Source organism: Anarhichas minor, unplaced genomic scaffold (genome assembly GCF_050575085.1).
Source record: "Anarhichas minor isolate MPS153535 unplaced genomic scaffold, ASM5057508v1 ptg000027l, whole genome shotgun sequence".
Taxonomy (NCBI): domain Eukaryota; kingdom Metazoa; phylum Chordata; class Actinopteri; order Perciformes; family Anarhichadidae; genus Anarhichas; species Anarhichas minor.
Genome location: NW_027466473.1, coordinates 1,389,986 through 1,411,912, shown reverse-complemented (window position 1 = coordinate 1,411,912; position 21,927 = coordinate 1,389,986). Strand labels below are relative to the sequence as shown.

Sequence of the window (21,927 nt, the reverse complement as noted above, 5' to 3'; positions counted from 1 at the left end):
TGTTACACACATGGCCCACTGTTACTCTATATCACAAAGCGAAGTGAAGCTGTTGACATGGGGAATACAATTAAAGCAGGACACAGCCTGGTCACGTAGGGTACATGTCTGGATGCATACATCTCTCCATCACACAGTTGCTGCAGATTTGTCGGCTGCACATCAATGATGTGACTCTCTGGTTCCACCACATCCCAGAAAATTGAGATCTGGTGACCATTTGATTACAGTGAACTCATTGTCATGTTCAAGAAAGCAGAGATGATTTGAGCTTCACGATGAGGCGCGTTATCCATCTGGAAGTAGCCAACAGATGACGGGTACACTGTGGTCACATGCTCAATTGCTACTAAGGGGCCCAAAGTGTGCCAAGAAAATATCCCTCGCACCATGACACCATCACCACCAGCCTGACCCATTGATACAAGGTAGGATGGATCCATGCTTTCATGTTGTTTACACCAAATTCTGACTCTACCATCTGAATGTCACAGCAGAAATCAAGACGTTTTGTCCAAGTTTGAAGAGCCTGTGCCAGTTGTAGCTTTAGTTTCCTGTTGTTAGCTGACAGGAGTGCCCCCGCCATGGTCTTTTGTTGCTGTAGCACATCTGCTTCAAGGTTCCACGTGTTGTGCGCTGCTCTTCTGCATAACTCGGTTGTAACAAGGGTTCATTTCAGTTACTGTTGCCTTTCTATCCACTCAAACCAGTCTTACTTTACTGGGCATTTTGGCCAAGAGAAGTGCTGCTCACGTGATGTTTTCTCTTTTATGGACCGTTCTCTGTAAATCCTGTGGTTGTGTGTTAAAGGTCCAGTAGATCAACAGGCAATCCAACAACCATGCTACGTACAAAGTCCTTCCCCATTCTGATGTTTGGTTTGAACTTCACCATGTCTACATGCCTAAATGCATTGAGTTGCTTTCAAGTGATTGGCTAATTCAATATCTGCATTAACGAGCAGTTAAACAGGTATAACTAGTAAAGTTAGTGTATAATATTCATTCTGTTTATACCTATACATTACTCTGACCTTTATTGCATTTTGCACTTCTGGTTCAGATGCTAAAATGTGCAATGACAACAAAGTTGAATCTAATGTAATGCATCAGGATACACCAACATATATAGCAAGGTATAAGGGAAATGTTATAGATTAACTTTGAATCAGTAAAAAACATTATTTTTGGTAAACATTTGATATTTCAGTAGGTTTAGCAATGCTGTTGATTGTTGGCTTCATGATGATAAGTGGCTGCAGGCATAGGCATAGTGAGAGCAGAACATTACCTACTCCCTTCCACGCTCACCTCTGGACACTGGGAGCTACCGACAGCCTCTTAACAGGTTTCGATTGGTCCTGAAGATGTAGTTTCCACGTGGAAAGCGGTGGCCCCTCCTCCCTTTCTGTCTCTTAAGCTCTCTCTCCCTTCGTCTCTCTCTTTCTCCCTCCCTCCCCTTGCTCTTGTGGCTGACAGAGACCTGACTTTGCTTTGTAGACGCTCCCCCTCCCACAGCATCATGCCGTCTTTTCTCCCTCCCTCTCTTTTTTGCTCTTGTCTGTGCGTTACAGTCCGCTGATAAGAAGCATTCAGTCCAGATGGGCAGCAGCTAGAACCGTTTGGGCTGTCATCGCAGATCAAAGAATTCATCATTATTTCACCTGCCGCTATGTTTGCCTCTATTTGGTATGCCAAGAAGCTAGGAAGACGACTTGTGCAGAACAGCCGGAAAGCTAAAATGCTGAAAGACAAGGTAGGCTCACCGCTCTGCTTGCTTTACTTATTTACTGTGGGTTGACAAAATAGATACAGAATACAATTTCATGGCAGATCTGTGTGACAGACACAAACACAACTTTTGCTATAGTCAATATAATGTCATGGTTTTTAATTTGAGCCAAGGTGTACATACGATTGAGGTACTGGATCAGCAGGTGCTACTTCAATTCATCTGTTGATTAATAGTGACTTTGGAGGTAAATTAGTTGACTTTGCTCAATTGCGTCCTTTCTGCTTCATTTGAGGGGAGAATGAGCAATGAGGGACTCGGACCCCGCTGCCTGGAAAGCCAAATCTTGTATTTTGACCCTGCCCATAAGCACAAAGCAACTCAGAAGCTCGCTCTTTCTCAACTCATTCAGACAGAGCAGATTCGCCTGTTTTCTTCATCAACATCTTTTAAGTCATCTGCCTTCACAGCAAAGTTTTGTCACTGCGGACGCTGATCTCACTGGCAAATTCTCCTGCGGGACTCTGCTAGATGAACCTGACTGCAACATTACTATACCTGCAGAACATTATGGCATTCTTGACTCCCTGTGGATTTTTTTTTTTTTTTTTACAATGATGTTGTTTACGCTCATCTTTCAAAGAGTATGATGTGGAAATAAATACAACGTAAAATTATGTAAAATCATTTTTAGTATTAATGGTCAGTCCAGAGTACTACTAGACAAGTTTTCTTGAAATCCACTTTAAATATTTATCTGACTCCCAAACTTCCAACGGGCAACACTATCAGGTATGGCAGTGGGTCTCAAATGGGGGTACGTCTACCCCTGGGGGTACGTGAGGTTTTTAAAAAATATATTTAAAATTAGCATCCATTCAAAAATCCTTTAAAAATAGTTATTTAATAAATCTTAAATAAAATATAAGTGTAAGTTCATAAACTGAATTTTATATTCAGTAGGCTATTCAATTTCATTATCCTAAAAACCCTGAGTCTCCCCCATACCAGGATGGTTTGACCCCACCTGGCACACGCCACCTGTCATTACCTGTCAATCACTGGCGCCATGAAAAGTCAAACAATGGAGTCGTGGTTGAAGCGAAGCAGCAATGCTGCTGAAAACAAGGAGGGACAAGTGACAAAGAAGGTGAAACCAGAGCCGTCAGTATTCCGTCAGTATTCAGAAGAATATGTTTTAATGGGATTTACGTCATGAGTTGCAACCCACCCAAGGCTTTGTGTTTTTTCTGTGGGGAGAGATTAGCCAACAGTAGCATGAAGCCAGCACATCTTCAGCGGCATCTCAAGACAAAACATGCAAGTCATGTTGGTAAGCCACCTGAGTTTTTTAAGAGGAAACTTTCTGAATTCAGGTCATCTCAAGACACGATGCGGAAAGCCTCCACGACATCAGCCAAAGCCCTGGAGGCCTCTTATGCGGTAAGAAACCATTCACTATAGCCGAAGACCTGGTCCTTCCAGCCGCTGTTGTGCTGGCTGAGACCATGTTGGACACAAACGCAGCGGAGAAATTAAAGACTGTGTCTTTGTCAAATGACTCTGTGTACCTTTATAATAATAGTAAAAATAAGATAAACATAAGATAAGAATGGGAACATTGTCGAGCAAGTTGTGGGAAAACTTAGCGACTCTTTTTCACTCCAGCTGGATGAATCCACAGATGTCAGTGGAAATGCACAACTTGTTGCTTTTGTGAAATACATCGATACTGATGACATTTATGAGCACATACTATTCTGCAAAACTTTGGAGGGGAAAACAACAGGACAACACCTTCTTCTGTGAAAACGGCATGAGCTGAAAATCCTGCAGCAGCATCTGCACGGACGCAGCAGCATCAATGACGGGCAGCGCGAGAGGACTTATAGCGCGCATTAAAAATGAAAACCCCGACGTGAAGTGGACTCACTGTGTCATACACAGGGAGGCATTGGCGTCCAAAAAAATGAGCCCCATGTTACATGACGTTTTGAACGACAGCATCAAAGTGATCAACTTCATAAAGTCAAGGCCACGTAATGCACGCCTGTTTCGCCGCCTCTGTGAAAACATGGGAGCTGAACACACACAGCTTCTGCTGCACACAGAAGTGCGCTGGCTCTCTCGAGCGAGAATACTCAACCGGCTGTTGGTGCACACAGAAGTGCGCTGGCTCTCTCGAGCGAGAATACTCAACCGGCTGTTGGAATTACGATCTGAAGTACACACCTTTCTGATGGAGCATAGATCTCCCCATGCCACCTTGTCCCAGGACACAGACTGGCTTGCAAAGCTGTGCTATCTGGCAGATATATTCAGCAAACTGAACAAACTGAATATGTCTCTGCAGGGCAAGGACACCAGCATTTTAAACCTGTATGACCAGGTGGGTGGCTTCCTGAAGAAAGCAGCGCTGTGGAGAAGGGCCTGTGCACAGGGGGATCTCACCTGCTTTCCTCAGGTGGATGATTTTCTCTCTAGTGAGGATGTGGACAGAGCTCCAGTCAAGTCGGTCATAGTGGGACATTTGACCAACTTGATTCAAGATTTTCACTCCTACTTTCCTGACATGGAGGAGAAATCTGCACAGCTGGATTGGGTGAGAAACCCATTTCTCCCTTGATCACAGCAGTTGTCTCCCTGCCACCAAGACAGATAAAGATCCTCAGTGAAGCACAAGTTTCTCACTAAAATGTAAATACAAAAGCACTCAGTTCAATGCAACAATGCAATCTTCAGTGTTGACAGTTTAAATAAATCAGAGACTAATGGCACAGTGCTGTGTATTACATCTTATTTTCAACCAAAAATACTTTGCGCTGGTTCGGGGTACTTGGCTGAAAAAATATTTCACAGGGGGTACATCACTGAAAAAAGGTTGAAAACCACTGAGGTATGGTGTACACAAACATCACGGTTTGGTTCATTCCCCGGTTTAAAAGTCACGGTTCGGTGTGAGTTTGGTACAACAGGAAATAAATGAGTATATGTTTCCTTTCATTCCAGCTAGGCACTGAGGTAACATTTTGCCCACTGGCAACTTTGGTGAACTATTTTCATGATAAAAATAAGGAACCCATCAAACACTTGAGTATCATAATGTACGAACATTCGACAAATACTTTCCCAAAAGGCAGCAGCTCACAACAGGCTATAAAACTGAAAAACATGTATTATGCTATTAAATTTGAAATATAATATATAGAATAATACAAAATAAAACTTGTACATAAGGAGGAGTGTTACAATTCGTGCTCCCTTGGCAATATTTAAATATTCAAAGCACCGAAACATTTACCATCCGAATGATCGGCACATCTGGATGATGCCGTTGAATGTTTGTTAGCATGTTGGATGGGATGCCATTCACATCCCCGAAATCATTGCATCAACGCCAACACACCGTGCTCGTCTTATACTCAGCTCTCTCTCTGTTGCTGTTGCAGCTGACCAGAAACAAGCAGGAGGGTCTTCCAGCTCCACCGTTTCATTCGCGTCGGAGTGTGACTGACTGGTCAATCAGCCTATTGTGCTATCTTCAGTGTATATTGCTAATGGTGTACAGCTTTCTTTGGTTGGGAACTTTGGTTTTGCATTACGTGCATCAATCTACACTGTGTGTACTGCATGCAGCTACGTGCACTGTACCGTGTACCCTGTACCATAACGGTTCTGCACAAACTTTAACTGCCTTGCCATCATGGATGTAAAGGAGACTGGATACAGAGTTGGAGGCGGGGCTCCGTTCATTCCTATGAAAGCTGCTCAGTGGCAAATGAAGCCAAAATGGTTCAACTGTTGAGTATAAAATTACCCAGATCTTCCGGCAATCTTCCACATCCATAGTACCATAGAGCAATTTTTCAGGGAAATAACTGCCTACCAGTGGTGGGCCGTCAGGGCCAGCTAAGCCTACTCTGCTGGCCTAAACAGAATCACAAAGTTATAGCTATATTATAATTTAATAATTTTTCACAAATACACCACATGTATTATTATTTTTTTCCCATTATCTTATTTTCTCATTGCACAGCTACTGTCTTCCTCTGTTGCTCTGCTTCCAGCACAGCTTGTTTTAAGTAGAGCTTTTATCCAATCAGATTTCACCTCTGTGTCTCTAGGTAAGGAGAGAGGCCCGAGGCCCTCTAGGTAGACTTTGCAGTTTAAGTGAATGGGGACATTATTGTTGATTGTCATAGTCTTCAACCAATCAGATCTTTAGTTTGACATGTTGTGCGTATTCTTTGACGTGCCAGAGGCACCGAGGTAGCCTTCTAAGTACGTCAGCATTAACGTGCGCCGTGATTGGTCAGTGGGCCAGCGCGTGACTAATGTGAAATTTAAGGAAGCTGGCATAAGTTAGTTTGAGTAGTAAGAGTTCAAATTGAAAGATATTGAAGAAATTATAAAAATGTTAGGGTTTTGCTTGGTGTAGTTTATTTATTTGTATGAACGGTGTTCCTGGCTGAGAGCGTTGCACATTTTATGGCTGGGAATGTGTTTCATTTTAACTGAGCATCTTGGTGTTTGGAGCTACGCTACGCTAACCTGAGGACGCCATAGCACGGCAGGACACTACGGTGCTTTTGAAAACTTTTGGAGAAACCCGAGTGAATCTACAGATCAACGAACACGTTCGCAGGGAAACGGAGCTCCACAACCGCGGTCCGCCCGCAGCCGGTCTGCGACCGTCGGTCGCGCCGCGGTCGATTCGTCCATGAATCGAGAAGGACTTCTTACTGGAACTGAAATGATGTACTGGAATTAAACTCTTTGTCAACAAAGGAGGATGGACTTTGTCTTTAAGTGAACAGCATTCTGTAAGTGACAAACTGCGTTTGTTTTTTTACATCTGCAGTAACGTTACTACTGTGTTCATTTGTCTATCGCAGGGGTCACCAACCTTTTTGAAACTGAGAGCTACTTCAAGGGTACTGAGCAGTATGAAGGGCTACTTGTTTGATACAAACTTCCTGAATAACAAAGTTGCACAGATCACCTTTTAATAATCATAATATATGTGAAGAGACTGATCACATGTCAATGTTAATTATTCCTCACAATAATTATTAACAATGATTGTGTATTTTGTTCAAAATCGCACTTGTTATATTTTTGTAAAAATGATCACTTCTAAAGATTTTTAGGAAATCATTAACTGTCATATCTTCAAATCATGTCTCGTTTGTACTAACCACTACCTTCGTAACATTTTTGAACAAATCATGAACTCTGTCACGGGGCATGATGAGGACTCAAACGCAGACAGTCAGGTGTAGTGAAAAAGGTTTTAATGATAACCAAAAAACAAAGAGGGAATCCAGGGACAAGACAAAAGACGAGGGGGAAAATCCGGCAGGAAAAGGCAGAACAGGCAGACTGGAAAACCAGGAACAGGACGAGCAAAACGGGCGGGTAGGTCGGAAAACAAACAATGATCTGGCAGTGGGTGTGTGTGCGGCAGGGGTTTAAATAGTGAAGGAGGCAGAGTAAGCAGGTGAGAGTAATGAGCTGAGTGTGACTGGCAGGTGCACTGAATGAACTGATTAGGTGAGTGAGGAGCTACAGAAAGAAACAAAGACACAGAACACACAGGGCAAAGCCTGATCGTGACACTCTGTCCCATGTTTATACCAATTATCAGTTATGTAAGATAAAAAAATCAACTATTTCACGTGTTTAAATGAATCCTATTACATTAGTACTAATCACCACATTTTGGGAAATCTGGGTCAACTTTGCATTGCGCAATGAAACCTGCATGCCGGCCTGTAGTCTGTAGTCACCAGCTTTTTTTTGGGTACCTTTTTCTCCACGAAGAAACTAGTAAAAAGTCTCGTCTATAGCCGAGGGGGGGATCCAATCCTCCGAGGCACGGGAGCGTCTTTGAGCGCCTGCGTTCAAACCTCTAGTCTGGGCCTTTTCGATCGTACTGCATTGCCTCGCCTCTACCCCCGCCACCTACGAGTTGTTGCCCTGCGGCCTGTTCCGAGGACTGACGGACCTGACGACGGTGTGCGATCGCGGCGGGGGCGGCGCGTCCGGTGCCAACGGGAAGCGCCCGCCATTCGGAACCTGAAAACCTAGTGCGGTGCGGCGGCCTCTTCCTTTTAAAATCTACATTAAAACCCTTTGGACCCGAGAGCCCCCGGTGGGGGTCTTTTTTTAGAGTGTGCAGCATTCAGCGTGTCGTAGAAAGCATTTTTCATAAAGAAATATGATTATTGCTCCAGACAAAATAGATATCGAATTAACGGGAAAAGTCCGAGCAACATCATCATACCAGCCATTGTAAACACTGCAAACACAATTATACATGAACAAATATCATATCTGGACGATTTGCCACAATTTTGGACAAAAATCGCCGATCTATGCTCACTGTAAGGCTCTCTCATCACGGAGCATGATCGCACATGGCGGATGAACGCATGCAGGAGGGGCACGATTCGACCCGGAAACGCACAGCGGCGTCCAAATTACTCTCTTTCAAACCGTTCAAAAGTTATGGGTATGCATGCCAACATCAGCCACAGGTCACGAGAAAAAAAATTGGGTAAAAAAACTTACGTTTTGGCGATGAAAAACGGATTTATTCCAGCGGATTTCGGAGCAGCTCTCTCCTCCATGTTGTGCTGCATGTCTGTGAGTGAGATCAATGCGCTGGCGGAATGAATGACAAAATGGCAGACGATTCTGTGGGGCGGAGCAATCCATGTAGAGAGGGGGGTTCGCCCAGCATTTTCCGATATTTAGTCAGTAAACAGACCCGGATACGATCAAACACCCCTGCATGGCTCCCGCTGGACTATCCCGCATCTAAAAATATCTCACACGAGTAAATCGGCCTTACCAGGGTCACATGACACACATTATGAGCCATTTATTGTTATGAATGACAGATATGAAAAATCATAACTGCTCGAAATTATTGAAAATGGTGTCAAACTGATTTATTAGGATTATTGAACACTCTTAGTGATAAGAAAAGTGAATATATAGTTAATATGTAGTTATATAGTATATAAAATGAGGATACAGCAATGCAACAGCTGGTTCCGAAAATCATAATTTGGATTTTTATGACCATTTATGCTGGCCTTTCTTCACTCAATCGAAGTAAAATATGTTGTGGGGACATGTAAAACGTGTTGTTCTATGACTTTTGTGTGGTTTTAGATTTACAGCTGCATTATTTAAATAAAAAAATGTTCACTACAAGTGCTTTTTTCCAGGCGAACCTAGAAATTTGTCAATTTGAGCTGTGTCATAAGTATATCAGTTATTAACCAGTAACATATACACAATATTTACACAATTGAACACATCTCACAAGTGTTACCAGTATTCTAGCATCAAAATTATTAAAATAGACCTTGTAGTTAGAGCTCAGGACTCTTTTGCGTATGGCTATGCAATTTTCGCGAAGAGGCCTAAAAATAGGGCTAGGGCCCAAAAGGTTAATGCAAGCGTTTTTGATTCAAAAAGAACAGAGCTCCATGGGGACCTAGTGCCATTTTTAGAACATGCCTTGCGGGCGACTCGCATGGTCCCTGCGGGCGACCAGGTGCCCGTGGGCACCGTGTTGGCTACCTCTCGTGTCGTTTTTATGGATAATATTTGATGGCTCGTGCTCTTGTGGTGGAATGTGTGGATCTGCTGCAGGTTTGCTGGATTGATGTTTCATGCTTTGTTGTCATGTAAATATATGTGACTGGTTCTTATGACTTTGTGGTTGTCATTGTGTTAATTACGTTGATTTGACTATGCATTGTCCGTTAATGACGCAGCATCCCGTCATGCACGGATTCATGTATCTGCACCGTAGCTGTTCAACTGTAGTTGGACAGCACAGAAGGCCCAGGCATAAAATGCACGGCCCGCCACTGCTGCCTACTAATGCATTTTATAACTTTTAGGACCTAATCATTTAAATAGGGGCTATTCAAGTCTTACTGGGAAGTTGATTCACCGCAAAATAGTTCATCCAGTTCAAATTGATAATAAATATTGTTAGGATTTTATTCAATTGAACTTTCTTTATTTGATTTGACAGTCAGTTGTTGGTGTCCTTCAATACATACGGCACTAAATCATAGTGCAAGTTAGACATTATTGTGACGTTCTGTACCTTTGCATGAGGAAATTCTCTAATATTAAAAAGTATTTGTCTGACACAGAAGTTATAATTCCACCGTTTTGCCTCTATGTACAATTGGATTCAAAGCCTGGCGCTCTTCCTGGGGGCTTGGTCAGGCAGCACTTTTTATCCAGTGACGGGGGGAGAAGCTACTTTTTAAGAAAATCTCCAGCATGGGAGAACAACAATAACAAAAGGGATGGGGACACCATTCAAAAAAAAGATGGTGATTTTTTACATTTCAGTGTAGTAAAATGTAAACTACATGTACTACTATGTAGTCCTATATATTTATTTACATATTCGAGTCATCTACTGCGGATCATAGAGGTTGCCTGGTTTGGCTACAACTACAGTCTCAAACTGTCACTGAGTAACTATTTTTGCTCGAGGGCACCTCGACAGTAGCAGTTTTCAGGGGAGAATGTTTCTCATTCACCAACCAAAACCAGATCTCTCAGCTGTTGTTTCTCATCTTGATGAGAAATAGTTCTTGCAACAAGCCCATTTATTTTACCTTTACACCATTCAGGGGCCTCGGGTTCCTCCCTTGTGTCTTTCTTTTGTCACAGTTTGGTGCACCCACTTGATGATTTAGCCATCATCAAGTGTGATCTTACAACTTCCACTGTGGACTTCCACTGCTCTCCATTAATTGCAGCCTAACTCCTACTGATTATAGTCTAGCTATGTACATAATCTGTGAGCCCTGCAGTGTGTGTGCCAAGGCCATATTCACATGAAGAAAAAGCAGCATGCTGCTTAGCAACGAATGTTTGTGTTTGTGTGTGTGACAGAGTGCTGAAGTAGAGTGCTTGTGTTTTACCTAATTGCCCTGGGTAAGGGGTGGAGGGGGCCAGTAATGGACACCATGCATGGAGATGATGCATTTGCACATTTCGTGAACACTTTCTATGATGTATGTAATGCATTATAAACATATTTATAATGAGCTTATAGCAGTGAATAATTATAGTTCTAAGAACTCATAAGTATTATTAGCATACTTATTTATAACAATAATCAGTGATCATTGTTTCTTTAATTTATTTTCAACGTTTTGTCTGTTCTTGTAACATATATATTTGATTATATATATTTCACTTAACTTAAATAAACCACTTAGAGTAACTTATAATGACATTATAATGCAATATAAAAAATATAATGTATAAAAATTATGGGGAAAACTACACTATGATGCTTGCAACAAAAAACAGATGTCAGTGAGTGGTCAGCACTTATGACGTGTTATGAAACGATGCATTATATCCGTGGGCATAATAGGAAGTGTTACCCACATTTCCAAACAACAGATGATTATCATTATGATGTACAGCAGAGTATAGAGCTGCTACATCGAATGGTGTTGATGCTGATAAATGCATAAGAGGGATAATAAGAATTGTATTTAAGTCCTATCAAGAGCAGCCTTTTTTCCATTTTTACTTTTCACATCTTAGTATGATGGTATCAACACAGTAATATTCTGTTTTTAAGAAAAAAATAATACTTGAGTGCTGTTTAAGTTTATTTTCATTTGAGAGTGATTGGAGGTGTGAAAAATGTTTTGTGTACTCGTGGAAATAAGTGCAGAACCTATAGCCCATTATCTGTCTGCATGACAGTGTAGAGTAAATGACCTGCTGGTTGAACTCTGGTGGCATAAGGTGATGCAGCTGTGGGATATATGAGTGTGTACATATACCGTGTGTGTAGTCGTGCTTAAAGCACTGACAGAGGCGTGTGAGAGAAGACTTTCCTCTGCACAGCTGGAAAGCAACTAATTGGAGCTGTGTGTCATGTTGATATTTTAAACCAACAGGCTCCAGGTTCAAATTGGATATCTGTTCTAAACTGACTATGCATAGAGTTCTAAACTGACTATGCATAGAGTAGCAAAGGAGAATTCAGCTTGGCTTGTCATACGGTTAAAGTCATGTAATTGAAGTGTTGTCTTTGTAATGTCTTTTCAACAACTGTTGAGGAAAGTGGTCCTCCCTGTGAAGAAGACAGAAATGTTATTGTTCGATACCTCAGAGAAGGACCCTTGAGCACTTACACACCGGGGGCATGAAAAAATAAACGACACAGGAATGCAGAAAACTTGCCTGCGAATATTTTGCATCATAACTCATACCGGCAACAAAACTAATTTGCAACAGTTGCAGCAGTTTTTCAATAAAAGGTTTGATAGATTTGTGCAGGCAGATGACCAACTACCAGGATCCTAATGATCCAGAGCAGTGTCTGTCTGAGCTGTTGTTGTATAGCCTAAGCTACTGTGAGATATTTTATTGAGTTTCCTTTTAGTGAAATGCTCTGAGTGAATTTCAGTTCGCTCTGGTAAACAGTTAGGTAGTGTCTAAAGGGCTCGTATTGTGAAAGGTAATAATGGAAGGAGTGGATCTGGTCTGCGCTGCCTTTGTCAAGGTTGAAAAGAGTAATAAAGTTTGCCGTCTCGGTTCGGACCACAGAGTCTCTGTTTTGTTGTCCAAACAGGCGGCAACATCCGGTTCTGCAAAGTGAAGCCAATGTAGAATTATCTTAAACCAACATTCTCTCTAGTGTCCACCAGGGTGCGACTCCTCTGGTTGTATAGAAGTCTATGAGAAAATGACTCTACTTCTCTCTATAACATTGTAAACATGAGTTTATGGTCTCAATCTCTAGTTTCAAGTCTTCTTCAATACAGCATGATGTTCATTTAGTACATTATGGTCCATTTAGAGTCAAAGACCATAAAGCAGGGGATGCTTTAGGGCGGGGCTACACTGTGATTGACAGGTCTCTACCAGAGCCGTAGACGGTGTCTCTACATCACTCTTCTGCTGTCCAAATGTGGTCACTTCCGTTCGCTGGTTGCAAAAAACCAAGATGGCGACGTCCAAAATGCGATGTGATTGGTTGATGCCTTTATTCGCAGTGCAAAAGCTCCTGAAGAAAATGACTATTTTGCTGCATAATATCCACGCTCTGTATGAAAGTATTCATGACAAAAACAACAGTTCGGAAAAATACATTGACGTCCAAATTAATCGCAGAAAGAAAAACGCCTCCAGTGTGTGAAGGGCTTTAGTCAGAAAACAATATAGATCTAAAACCCTGCTATTGAATCTCTGGCTCAAACTATTGAATAAATCAGAAGAGATGTTTAAAGGAAGCCGGAATCCAAGTCATTTTCATTAGAAATGTTGATGCTTGGTGCTCTGCACTCTATCAGTAATATTTCCTTTATTTTACTTTCCTCACCCAGAACAAAAATGTTCCCACAAAAATGATTATTCCGTTGTGATTAAAACAAGTCCGTACAACAGGGCCTTGAAATGAAATTGGAAAATAACTTTTTTCAATTACTGTATCTGCAGTATCCACGCTGCATCTAAATTTACCAATGTGTCGACTTCTCACAGAAAAAAGCTCCTTCAAATCTTCTTTTATTAAAGAGCCTGATTTCCTCTGCACACTATAACACTTGTATTCAAGTCTCTACAATCAGGGGATCCACAGAAAGCTTTTCATTTTAAAGTTTCTCTCAGAAAATGTTTTGTAATAATTCTAACATAACTTTAATTGTAGGGAATCTGAAAATAGTGGGTCATTAGTGCAGTTACTGAGATGTCCATGCAGGTTTGCTGCGTGAGTTTCTACATCGTATCTCTGTACATGACATCAGTCTGCGTCTCCCGGAGAGGCTAAGCTGTTTCAAGGCTATTCACCACACATTTAATATGTAGTGCCAGTGTTTTCTTAACAAAGCGGCAACTTAATGGCAAAGAAAGATAATTGAAGGGCTGTTTCTAAAATTGGACCTCAGATATCAGGGCATGTCATGGTCAGTGAGTTGAACAAAGTGCTAGTGAGATAGGAATGACTCAGCGGCTGACATGAAGCAAAGCACGGCTTTTACCTGACACGATCAGGTTATGCAGTATGATGTATCATGTTTTAAATGAAAACACAGATACTGTCTGTGTTTAAAGCTGTTTCTGAAGAGCCTTTTCTCTCTGCCCTTTTTTCTCTGTCTCCTTCTATACAAGTATCAACTGTCCAACAAATGTTTTTTTATAGTGAAACCGATTGTTGTCTGACAGTGTGACAGTTGTCAGTGTCTGTATATATCCTTGTATCTGTTATGAGCACAGCAGTCTTTTCCTTCTTCTCTGTCATTTTGTCACAGGGAGAGTGAGAGCCGTTGAGGGCTACCTGGCTCTCCACTTCAAACAGTAGTTCACTCTCCAAACACCCCAAATTAATCTGTCTCTACAGTTGTCCACAGCAAACTCTGTTTTATTTCAAAGGACTTAGCCGGGATCACAGCAACCCCCACAGCTGTTGAATGGCAGTCTGCTGTCAGAGATATCGTAATTACAAACTGAGCCCACATAAATAAGCTAACAAAGTAGGGGAGGGGTTTGTATCGTACTGGAGTTGCAGAGATGTAATTCATTTAAAAATACAATTTTGACTGCAGGAAGTCCTTGAAGGTCCCACAAGTCAGAAGTGACACTTGCAAAAATCCCAAGTCTTAATGTATGATGGAGGCAGCATACATGTATGCAGCTGCATTAGCTGAGTGAAGAGAGGAGAGCTGCCGCAAATCCGAACACTACAGTATGCTTCTTCTTTGAGCAGGCTAAGGCAGGTGTCATCATCTGCTGAGAAAGGCTCTTTGTGAGAGATGGCCTGTGCAGCGCAGCGACATCTGATCTATGAATACAGGGTTGGAATGCTTGTAGTCTGGGTTTTACTGTTGTGGCAGTGTAAGTCTGATTTGAAGCAGCTGTAGCTCAGTGGGTCAAACTTCATGAATGTGCTTGTACAGTATGTATCGACGATTGAAATTTGGTTTCACAGTGAATGGTATGGGTCATGTTTGAATAGTGTCCACTGTCAGCATCACCTGACTGACACCAAGAGCTTCTTCAAACACACCCACCCATCGCCATAAACCACCCTTACTAGTCTTTGTCAGCATTGGGTCCAGCTAAAAAGCAACAACGCATCCGGCCATTTCAAAATGGATTCACAGTAAACTGAACTCACAGAACCTAAAAGAAAGTTTTCTTAAATATCAACCAGTGGTGGCCCGTCAGGGCCAGCAAGGCCTTCTCTGCTGGCCTAAACAGAATCACAAAGTTATAGCTATTTTATAATTTAATATTTTTTCTGAAATACACTACATGCAGTGGCGACTGGCCAATAGAGGGCCATGGGGCCTGGCCCCACCTTGAGCGCCCCTCCTTGAGCCGCAAAAAAAAATAATTATACAAATTGTCAATATTTGTGTTTTTGAAATATGGAGTAATATTTGTAAAATATGATATCTGCGCAAAATATATGCTCTTCCTGCACGTCCGCCTGTGTGCACGTCTCAGCAGCTTGGGGCCATCGAGAATTGGCCCAAAAGAGACGGGTCCATGAAGCAGTTTAGCCAATTGCCGATTAAAGATATAAATGAGTGACATGCAATTTAGCCAATCAGCGTCCTCAACTTGACGCTTGGGGCCAAATTAGTTTGGCCCCAGGCTGCGTGTTCTCCTCAGGACTAGTCTCTACAGGCGAGCGCCAGCGCGAGCACTACTCCTCCAAGACCCGTTTGAGAGGAGAACTTTGGTGGAGATTCTGCAGGCAAAATAGCTGATCCCAGATCAGCCTGACCCCACAATCAGACAGCAGACTAGCAGGAAAGGGAAGCAGTACATGCGAAGCTTCTCTAGTAGCTGTACACCAGACAGGTTTGGCTAGCTGGATGCAGTCATGCTAATAACTTATTTAGCTTTTTAAAACGGGGACAGATCCAGCACGGACAGTTAGGGAGTGAGGGATGAGGAGGTAAGGAAACATGAGAACACCAGGACACACATGGATAACTCTGTCAAGCTACATATTAGGCAAAGTGAACATCTTCTTGTACAGTTGTCCTCAGTCTCATCTGCTTAACTTGGTCATGGAGGCATCAACATTTAATTGAGATGGTAAATTAACAGTGAAAACTCATCATAGCTTAATTTAACATCAGTATTCATAATTACACTTCATGTTTACTTCTCCTGACCTTTACCTCCTATAACAAGGTCCATAGGGGCATCTCAATACATAAACATGTTCGATTATATTATATTATATAGATATAGATATATACTGTGTATATATCTATATATGTATGTGTGTGTTTTATATTATACTGAATATTATATGATATATATTATACTGAATTCCCTGTGAGGGTGACTAAAATAAGATGTCTTTATCAAAGTGTTATTTACTGCTTTTTTTCGTGTTGGAATAAATGTTAAATATTTAACTGCAAAGTAGTAATGCGTGTTTGATACTTAAATTTTTTTGCATTAAATCATACTGGGATGTTTGCTGAAACTGATATGATGGCCCTACCTAGAACATGTTCCACCAGCCGCCACTGACTACATGTATTATAATTTATAAAAATATTTTTCCCATTATCTTATCATCTCATTGCACAGCTACTGTCTTCCTCAGTTGCTCTGCTTCCAGTGCAGCTTGTTTTAAGTAGAGCTTTTATCCAATCAGATTTCACCTCTGTGTCTCTAGGTAAGAACAGAGACCCGAGGCCTGCAGACTCACAAGTGCATCCATGTGCAGTTTAAGTGAATGGGGACGATATTGTTGATTGTCATAGTGTCCAACCAATCACATCTTTAGTTTGACATGTTGGGCGTATTCTTTGACGTGCCAGAGCCTGCTAGCTGGCCTACAACTATTTCAGCACTATGTGCAGCTCTGCAGTGAGGTGCAGCGTGTGCTGTGATTGGTCAGTGGGCGAGCACGTGACTATCGTGAAACGAAACTTAAGGAAGCCGGCAAAGCTTAGTCGGAGTAGTAAGAGTTCAAATTGAAAGATATGGAAGAAATTATGACATTTTTGCTTGGTGTAGATTATTTATTTTTTACCTAGCTTTGTTTTTTTAACACTCAATGGCTGAAGGAGGAGAAACAGATTTGTGAGTTGGGATTAAACTCTTTGTTAACAAAGAAAGGAGGATGGAGTTGGTCTTTAAGTGAGCAGCATTTGTTTTTTTACATCTAATATCTGAACGGTCCTTGAGCGTGTAGCAGGATGCGTGTTGCTGCTGTTGTTTTCCCGTAAAGCTAGTTTAGCGTAGCCTCCCAGAACACTTGCGATGCCTCAGCTGTTTTTTGTTTTTGTTTTTTTTGTTCCGGGTTCAGAGGTCACAGCCCGTTGTCTCCTACGTGAGTGCAGAAAACATTATATTTCCTACAATTTAAGCTTCTGCATTTTCCAAATGCACTAGTATTATTCAAACGTATTGTTCGGTTCGTAAGCCTCTAACCGAACGGTTTAATATGAATACGTGATGTTACACCCCTAGAAACAAATAATAACCATAGCTGTGGCGCCATCATGAGGTTATTAGGAGATGGTTCAGCTGCAGGACAGCAGTGAAGGCCCAGGTATACAATGCACGGGCCGCCGCTAGTGCAGGGCGGTATGACCAAAAATGTGTATCACGGTCTTTTGTAAGATTTCACGGTATATCACGGTATTTATTTTTTTCCGCGTTAAGGCATTAATTAATTAACGCCGAAAACTAACACAAGAACCGGCCGGCCAGCGAGCGGTGAACAGCTGTCTGTGTGACGTGTCTTCCGTCACTTCCTGTTTCCTTCACTTCCTGTTTCCTTCACCTACATTCCCCTGGGTCCTAAGTCCCTCCATGTACAGCTTCTCATCACCCTCTGTCACCAACGTACATTTATAACAAATACCACACATATTACACGGTAGTCAGCGTTGCATATGTGTCTGACCAAAATACCCAAAAAAGCATCCGAGGACCGTAATTGCATACACTCTTCGTATTCCAACACATGTTTTCCGCTGAGGTGATGGAGTAAATTGCTAGTGTTGCCACCAGAGGCAATAACAGCGGCTCGACAAACTTTACACTATATCGTCCTTTGATCTACGTCAGATTTTTTAAAACCAAAAAACCTCCAAACAGCAAACACAGCTCCTCTCTTGAGCACAAATTGTATTGGTGCATCTCCGGTCTCTCTTTGTTCCTCCTGCATCGCTCTTTTCTGTTCTTTAATGTAGCGACGGAGCTTCTTCTAGCTGTTAGCAGACTGTTTTGCTAGCGGGCTAGCGAGCTGTACCCAGCATGCAGTTCGGCGGTGTAATTTTATAAATGTACAATTATTAGTGTTACAAATTGTTTATGTGTCACAAACTGTTGTGTCGTGGTGTTTTGCCCTGTTAAAGAGCGTTAGTTGTGGGTTATTAATTGTTGTTATAAAGTTATAACCATGATTAGGGGTCCCTCTCAATACACTTAAGATAACTAGCTCCGACTGAATCGCTCATAGCGGTGAACAATATATTTTGCTGCCTGTTGAAGAGCGACAGCAGTTGTTTCGGCTGTGCACCGGTATGACGGTGTGTGAAAAATTCATATCATACGAGAAATTAAAACCGGTATACCGGTTGAACCGGTATTACCGCCCAGCACTAGCCGCCACTGATATCAACTGTTGATATCAGTGGCGGCTAGTGCTGGGCGGTAATGCCGTGTTCACACCAAAACGCGGCGTGAATTTTTCACGCGAGTAGATTACATACAAAGTCAATGGATGGTGATGGTGATGGACAGCTGAGTACTAAATGAATACATTTATTTGTTATTCTCATAATTTTAGTGTTTTTATCTAAAAAAAAATTGGCTTTGGTTTTTGTCTTTCATATAAAGATCCAACCATTCTAGAGACTCTTTTTCCACATATCTCTTCTCTCCTTCTGCCTCTCTCTTCCATTTCCATTCTCATGGATTAACTTGCTCTATTCCAAATCTCTCTCTGGCCCTCTTTTACTCTCCTGTGGTAGTTACTCTTATGACATCCCGCTGGCAAAGCAGCCATTTGCTGCGTGGGAACCAAACCAGCTCCTTTCGATAATGGATGTGCACTCCAGTAGCTTGATAGCCAAGTGGGGTTTTGAGAGGGCTGATGTCAAGCATCTGGAGACCAAAGTGACATAGAAACATGGCAATTTGTGAGGGGGTTTTCTGTTTGACTCTCTCTTATATTTTTAAGCCTGTCAACATGTCTGCTCCGAGCAGAGCACTGTTTTTACTTTCTGCTTACCCTCTACCTTGTATTTATTCCTACCTGTAAGTATTTATCAATGTCATGCCAGGCGCATCCTGCAGTCATCCGGCGCTGACGCAGAGAGTGTTGCTGCTTCCAGGCAGCTCGAACCTGAGGTCTGAGTTGTTCTAACCTCCACACATCCTCCTGCTGCCTGATCCAGCGGAAGACAGGCAGGGAGACAACGAGGGAGACACACGAGAGACCGGTTTGTGGGAGGAAGACGGTCATACGCTGCGAGGGAGACAAGAGGTCATTGACAAATGAGCAAATGAAAGAGACGGAGAACGCAGAGTGAGAGGAGGAAGATTAGGAGGAGACAGAGAGGTAGATGAAGCCGCTCGTCTCTCTCTTTTCTGGCTGCACCTCTTCCCTCTGATTGCTCCAATCACAAAAGAGTGAGACAAAAGGTTAAAGCCGCTCTATTCTGAGAATTTTCAATTAGCCTCAAGCCAGTGTTCAGTATTGTATTTGATTTATCTCCCACTGCAGAGACTATGTTGTTGTTTCTATTTGTTTTCTGCTCATTATGGTGTATGTTGGTTTGTGGCATGGGCCTCTGTTGCTCCACCTCTTCTCCTGACGTGCTCCATTGATCTGTCTCTAATCTAGTTTTGGCTTCCTGACAGAGCTGACTCCCCTCAGGCATTAATTATGCCTCCATGTGATTTATATCAGTGGGCTCCAGCACCCAGCACTCTACCCTGTCTAATCCAATCAGATCCACGTCTGTGGCCCAGCCACTGCAGCTCTCACCCAATCAGATATATTGAGTATGTGTCGCAAGTGTTTCCCCTTTGCTTACACTCCCCTAGAGCGAACTGTCCTCGACAGCTTCACTACATCCATCCAAAGTCCACCACTCTGTGTCACACCAAAACACAGCTGTGCAGTGGGCAGATGTGTCCGGGGCAGAGCCTCCAATTCACATAAACTCTTTCTCATGGATGAGAAGTTGATTTTGAACACGGTTTAAGATGGTATCTAGAGGTACAGCTCATCCATGGATTATTTTACTTCTGAAGATGTGGGCAATTTTTTCTTCATTGGGATATCTTTACTAAAACAGGATGCGCAGCTGGTAGTAGAAGCTGTCTGACCTGCATGGTGACCTCTGTCAGTCAGGGTACATACAAAACCAGGTTCCAGATGAGCTCTGTGGGGAAGCAACGGTGGGACAGCATGTTGAGTAACTCATCCCTAGGCTACACTTTCCACGGCGGAAGTGTTCCAAACCTCCTTTCCCCTCCACGCTCCGAGGGCCTGGGGACCCTCAAGAAAAGACTGTCCATGGAAATCCTGCGAGGCTGGGCCCCGGACCTTGGGAGCCTGAGTATGGGGCTCAATCTCAATTTGAGCCCAGTGAAATGGCCCTCGCTAGTTACCGTCTGCAAGTGGAAACAGACCCTGACAGAGAAGCTGAAGAAGAGATACAGTGGCACTGAGGAGGAATCACAGGTTAGAGAGCTTGCACGGGCCAGAAGCTTGGAGACTGGTCGACACCCCTGTGTTTTTAGAATGTTAAAGCCTTTATTGTACATTTCTTCATACCTGCAAACTTGTCGCTTTTCGGCAATATTCACCGTTTTGAATCAAAATATGTCATCCACGTGAATCGTGTAGATCCGTAGAGGGTTTTTTTTTTTTGTTTCTCAGATTGGAGTGAGACGAGGAGAAAAGGTGATGTCGTGATCTTCGCAACAAAACATCTCTGATGTGACGAGTCTTGGCCAATCAGCGTTAAGATGTCTACAGCGTCTTCATTTCCCTCCGTTAAAGTTTAAGTTCCGTTATGTTCCGTTACCGTTCATACTTGCTGGGTTAAGTTAACGTCCACTGCATGCGGAACTTTGTCGACTGTTAATGTTCGTCATCACGATTTAGGAGGAAAAAAAGTAATGTGATGAAACGTTCAGTTCCCGCGGTCACTCAATGTTAAACCAGAACACCGGCGGATCTTGTTGCAGGTTGTTTTTTTTTACTCAAAGTAGAATGAAGCGATTTCGTGGTCATAATAACTTGAAACATGAGGCCCAGATACTGATGAGATGATGAGGTCAAAGAGCTTCAGGGAGAGGAGGCTGGTTGTGTAGCGCAGCTTGACGCAGGGCTGAGCTGTGAGTGGAGCTGGGCCTGGATAAAGGTGGAGGTGGGCCTGGATAAAGGTGGAGCTGGGCCTGGATAAAGGTGGAGCTGGGCCTGGATAAAGGTGGAGCTGGGCCTGGATAAAGGTGGAGGTCTAAACAGACGTGAGTACAGCTTCCTGCTGTCACAGTATTTTAAGCTCATTGATAAGGCAGGCTATGCTAAATGCAGCCTCTGCTCCAAGGAGATGAACTACAGCAACAAGGGCTCACGTGCCCTCTCATCACACTGTTCACTGTGATGACCACAGCCAGTGTACCAACAGTCCCACGTGCTGTTGTTCCCAAGGGCCCTGAAGTAATGAGAGGGTTAAGGTGCCTGTACCTTAATTTCAGCGGGTTGCTAATGCAGAGGTCTGTATAGATCACAGCTATTATTTTACTCTTGATTAACTACTTTAGCCAGAGTAGATTATCATTTAAATAATTGAACTGGATACTCTGTATGCTTTTATGTTTTGTACCTCTGACGTGGATGTTTTTTAGTGTCTAAACAACTACAGCATAATACTGCTTTTAGTCCATGTTTCTATTTTAACATAGTTATCCTTCTTTTTATTTGCTTTGTGTGTGTTGACTTTGAGAGCATCTGTGTTGCATGTCTTGTCTGTACTTGACAATGTATAACAGTTTTATTCTCACTTTTTTCATTGTTTATGCACACATTGTTAAGTGTCAATATTTGTCACGGGGCATGATGAGAACTCAAACGCAGACAGTCAGGTGTAGTGAAAAAAGGCGTTTTATTCCACACAAATAATT

The 21,927-nt window shown here is 42.5% G+C and overlaps 1 protein-coding gene across 2 annotated transcripts in view; it reads left to right on the top strand.

The window, feature by feature from the left end:
* Positions 1 to 21,927, top strand: part of dlg2 (discs, large homolog 2 (Drosophila)) — a 284,548-nt gene that overhangs the window by 175,558 nt on the left and 87,063 nt on the right. Inside the window, exons 3-5 of one of the 2 annotated variants that reach the window (XM_076101604.1) lie at positions 5,258 to 5,275; positions 12,453 to 12,467; positions 14,490 to 14,521. The exons of the other annotated variant lie outside the window; for it this stretch is intronic. Coding sequence (XP_075957719.1) covers positions 5,258 to 5,275; positions 12,453 to 12,467; positions 14,490 to 14,521 — 65 coding nt within the window. The remainder of the gene's footprint in view (positions 1 to 5,257; positions 5,276 to 12,452; positions 12,468 to 14,489; positions 14,522 to 21,927) is intronic. 2 annotated transcript variants of the gene reach the window in all.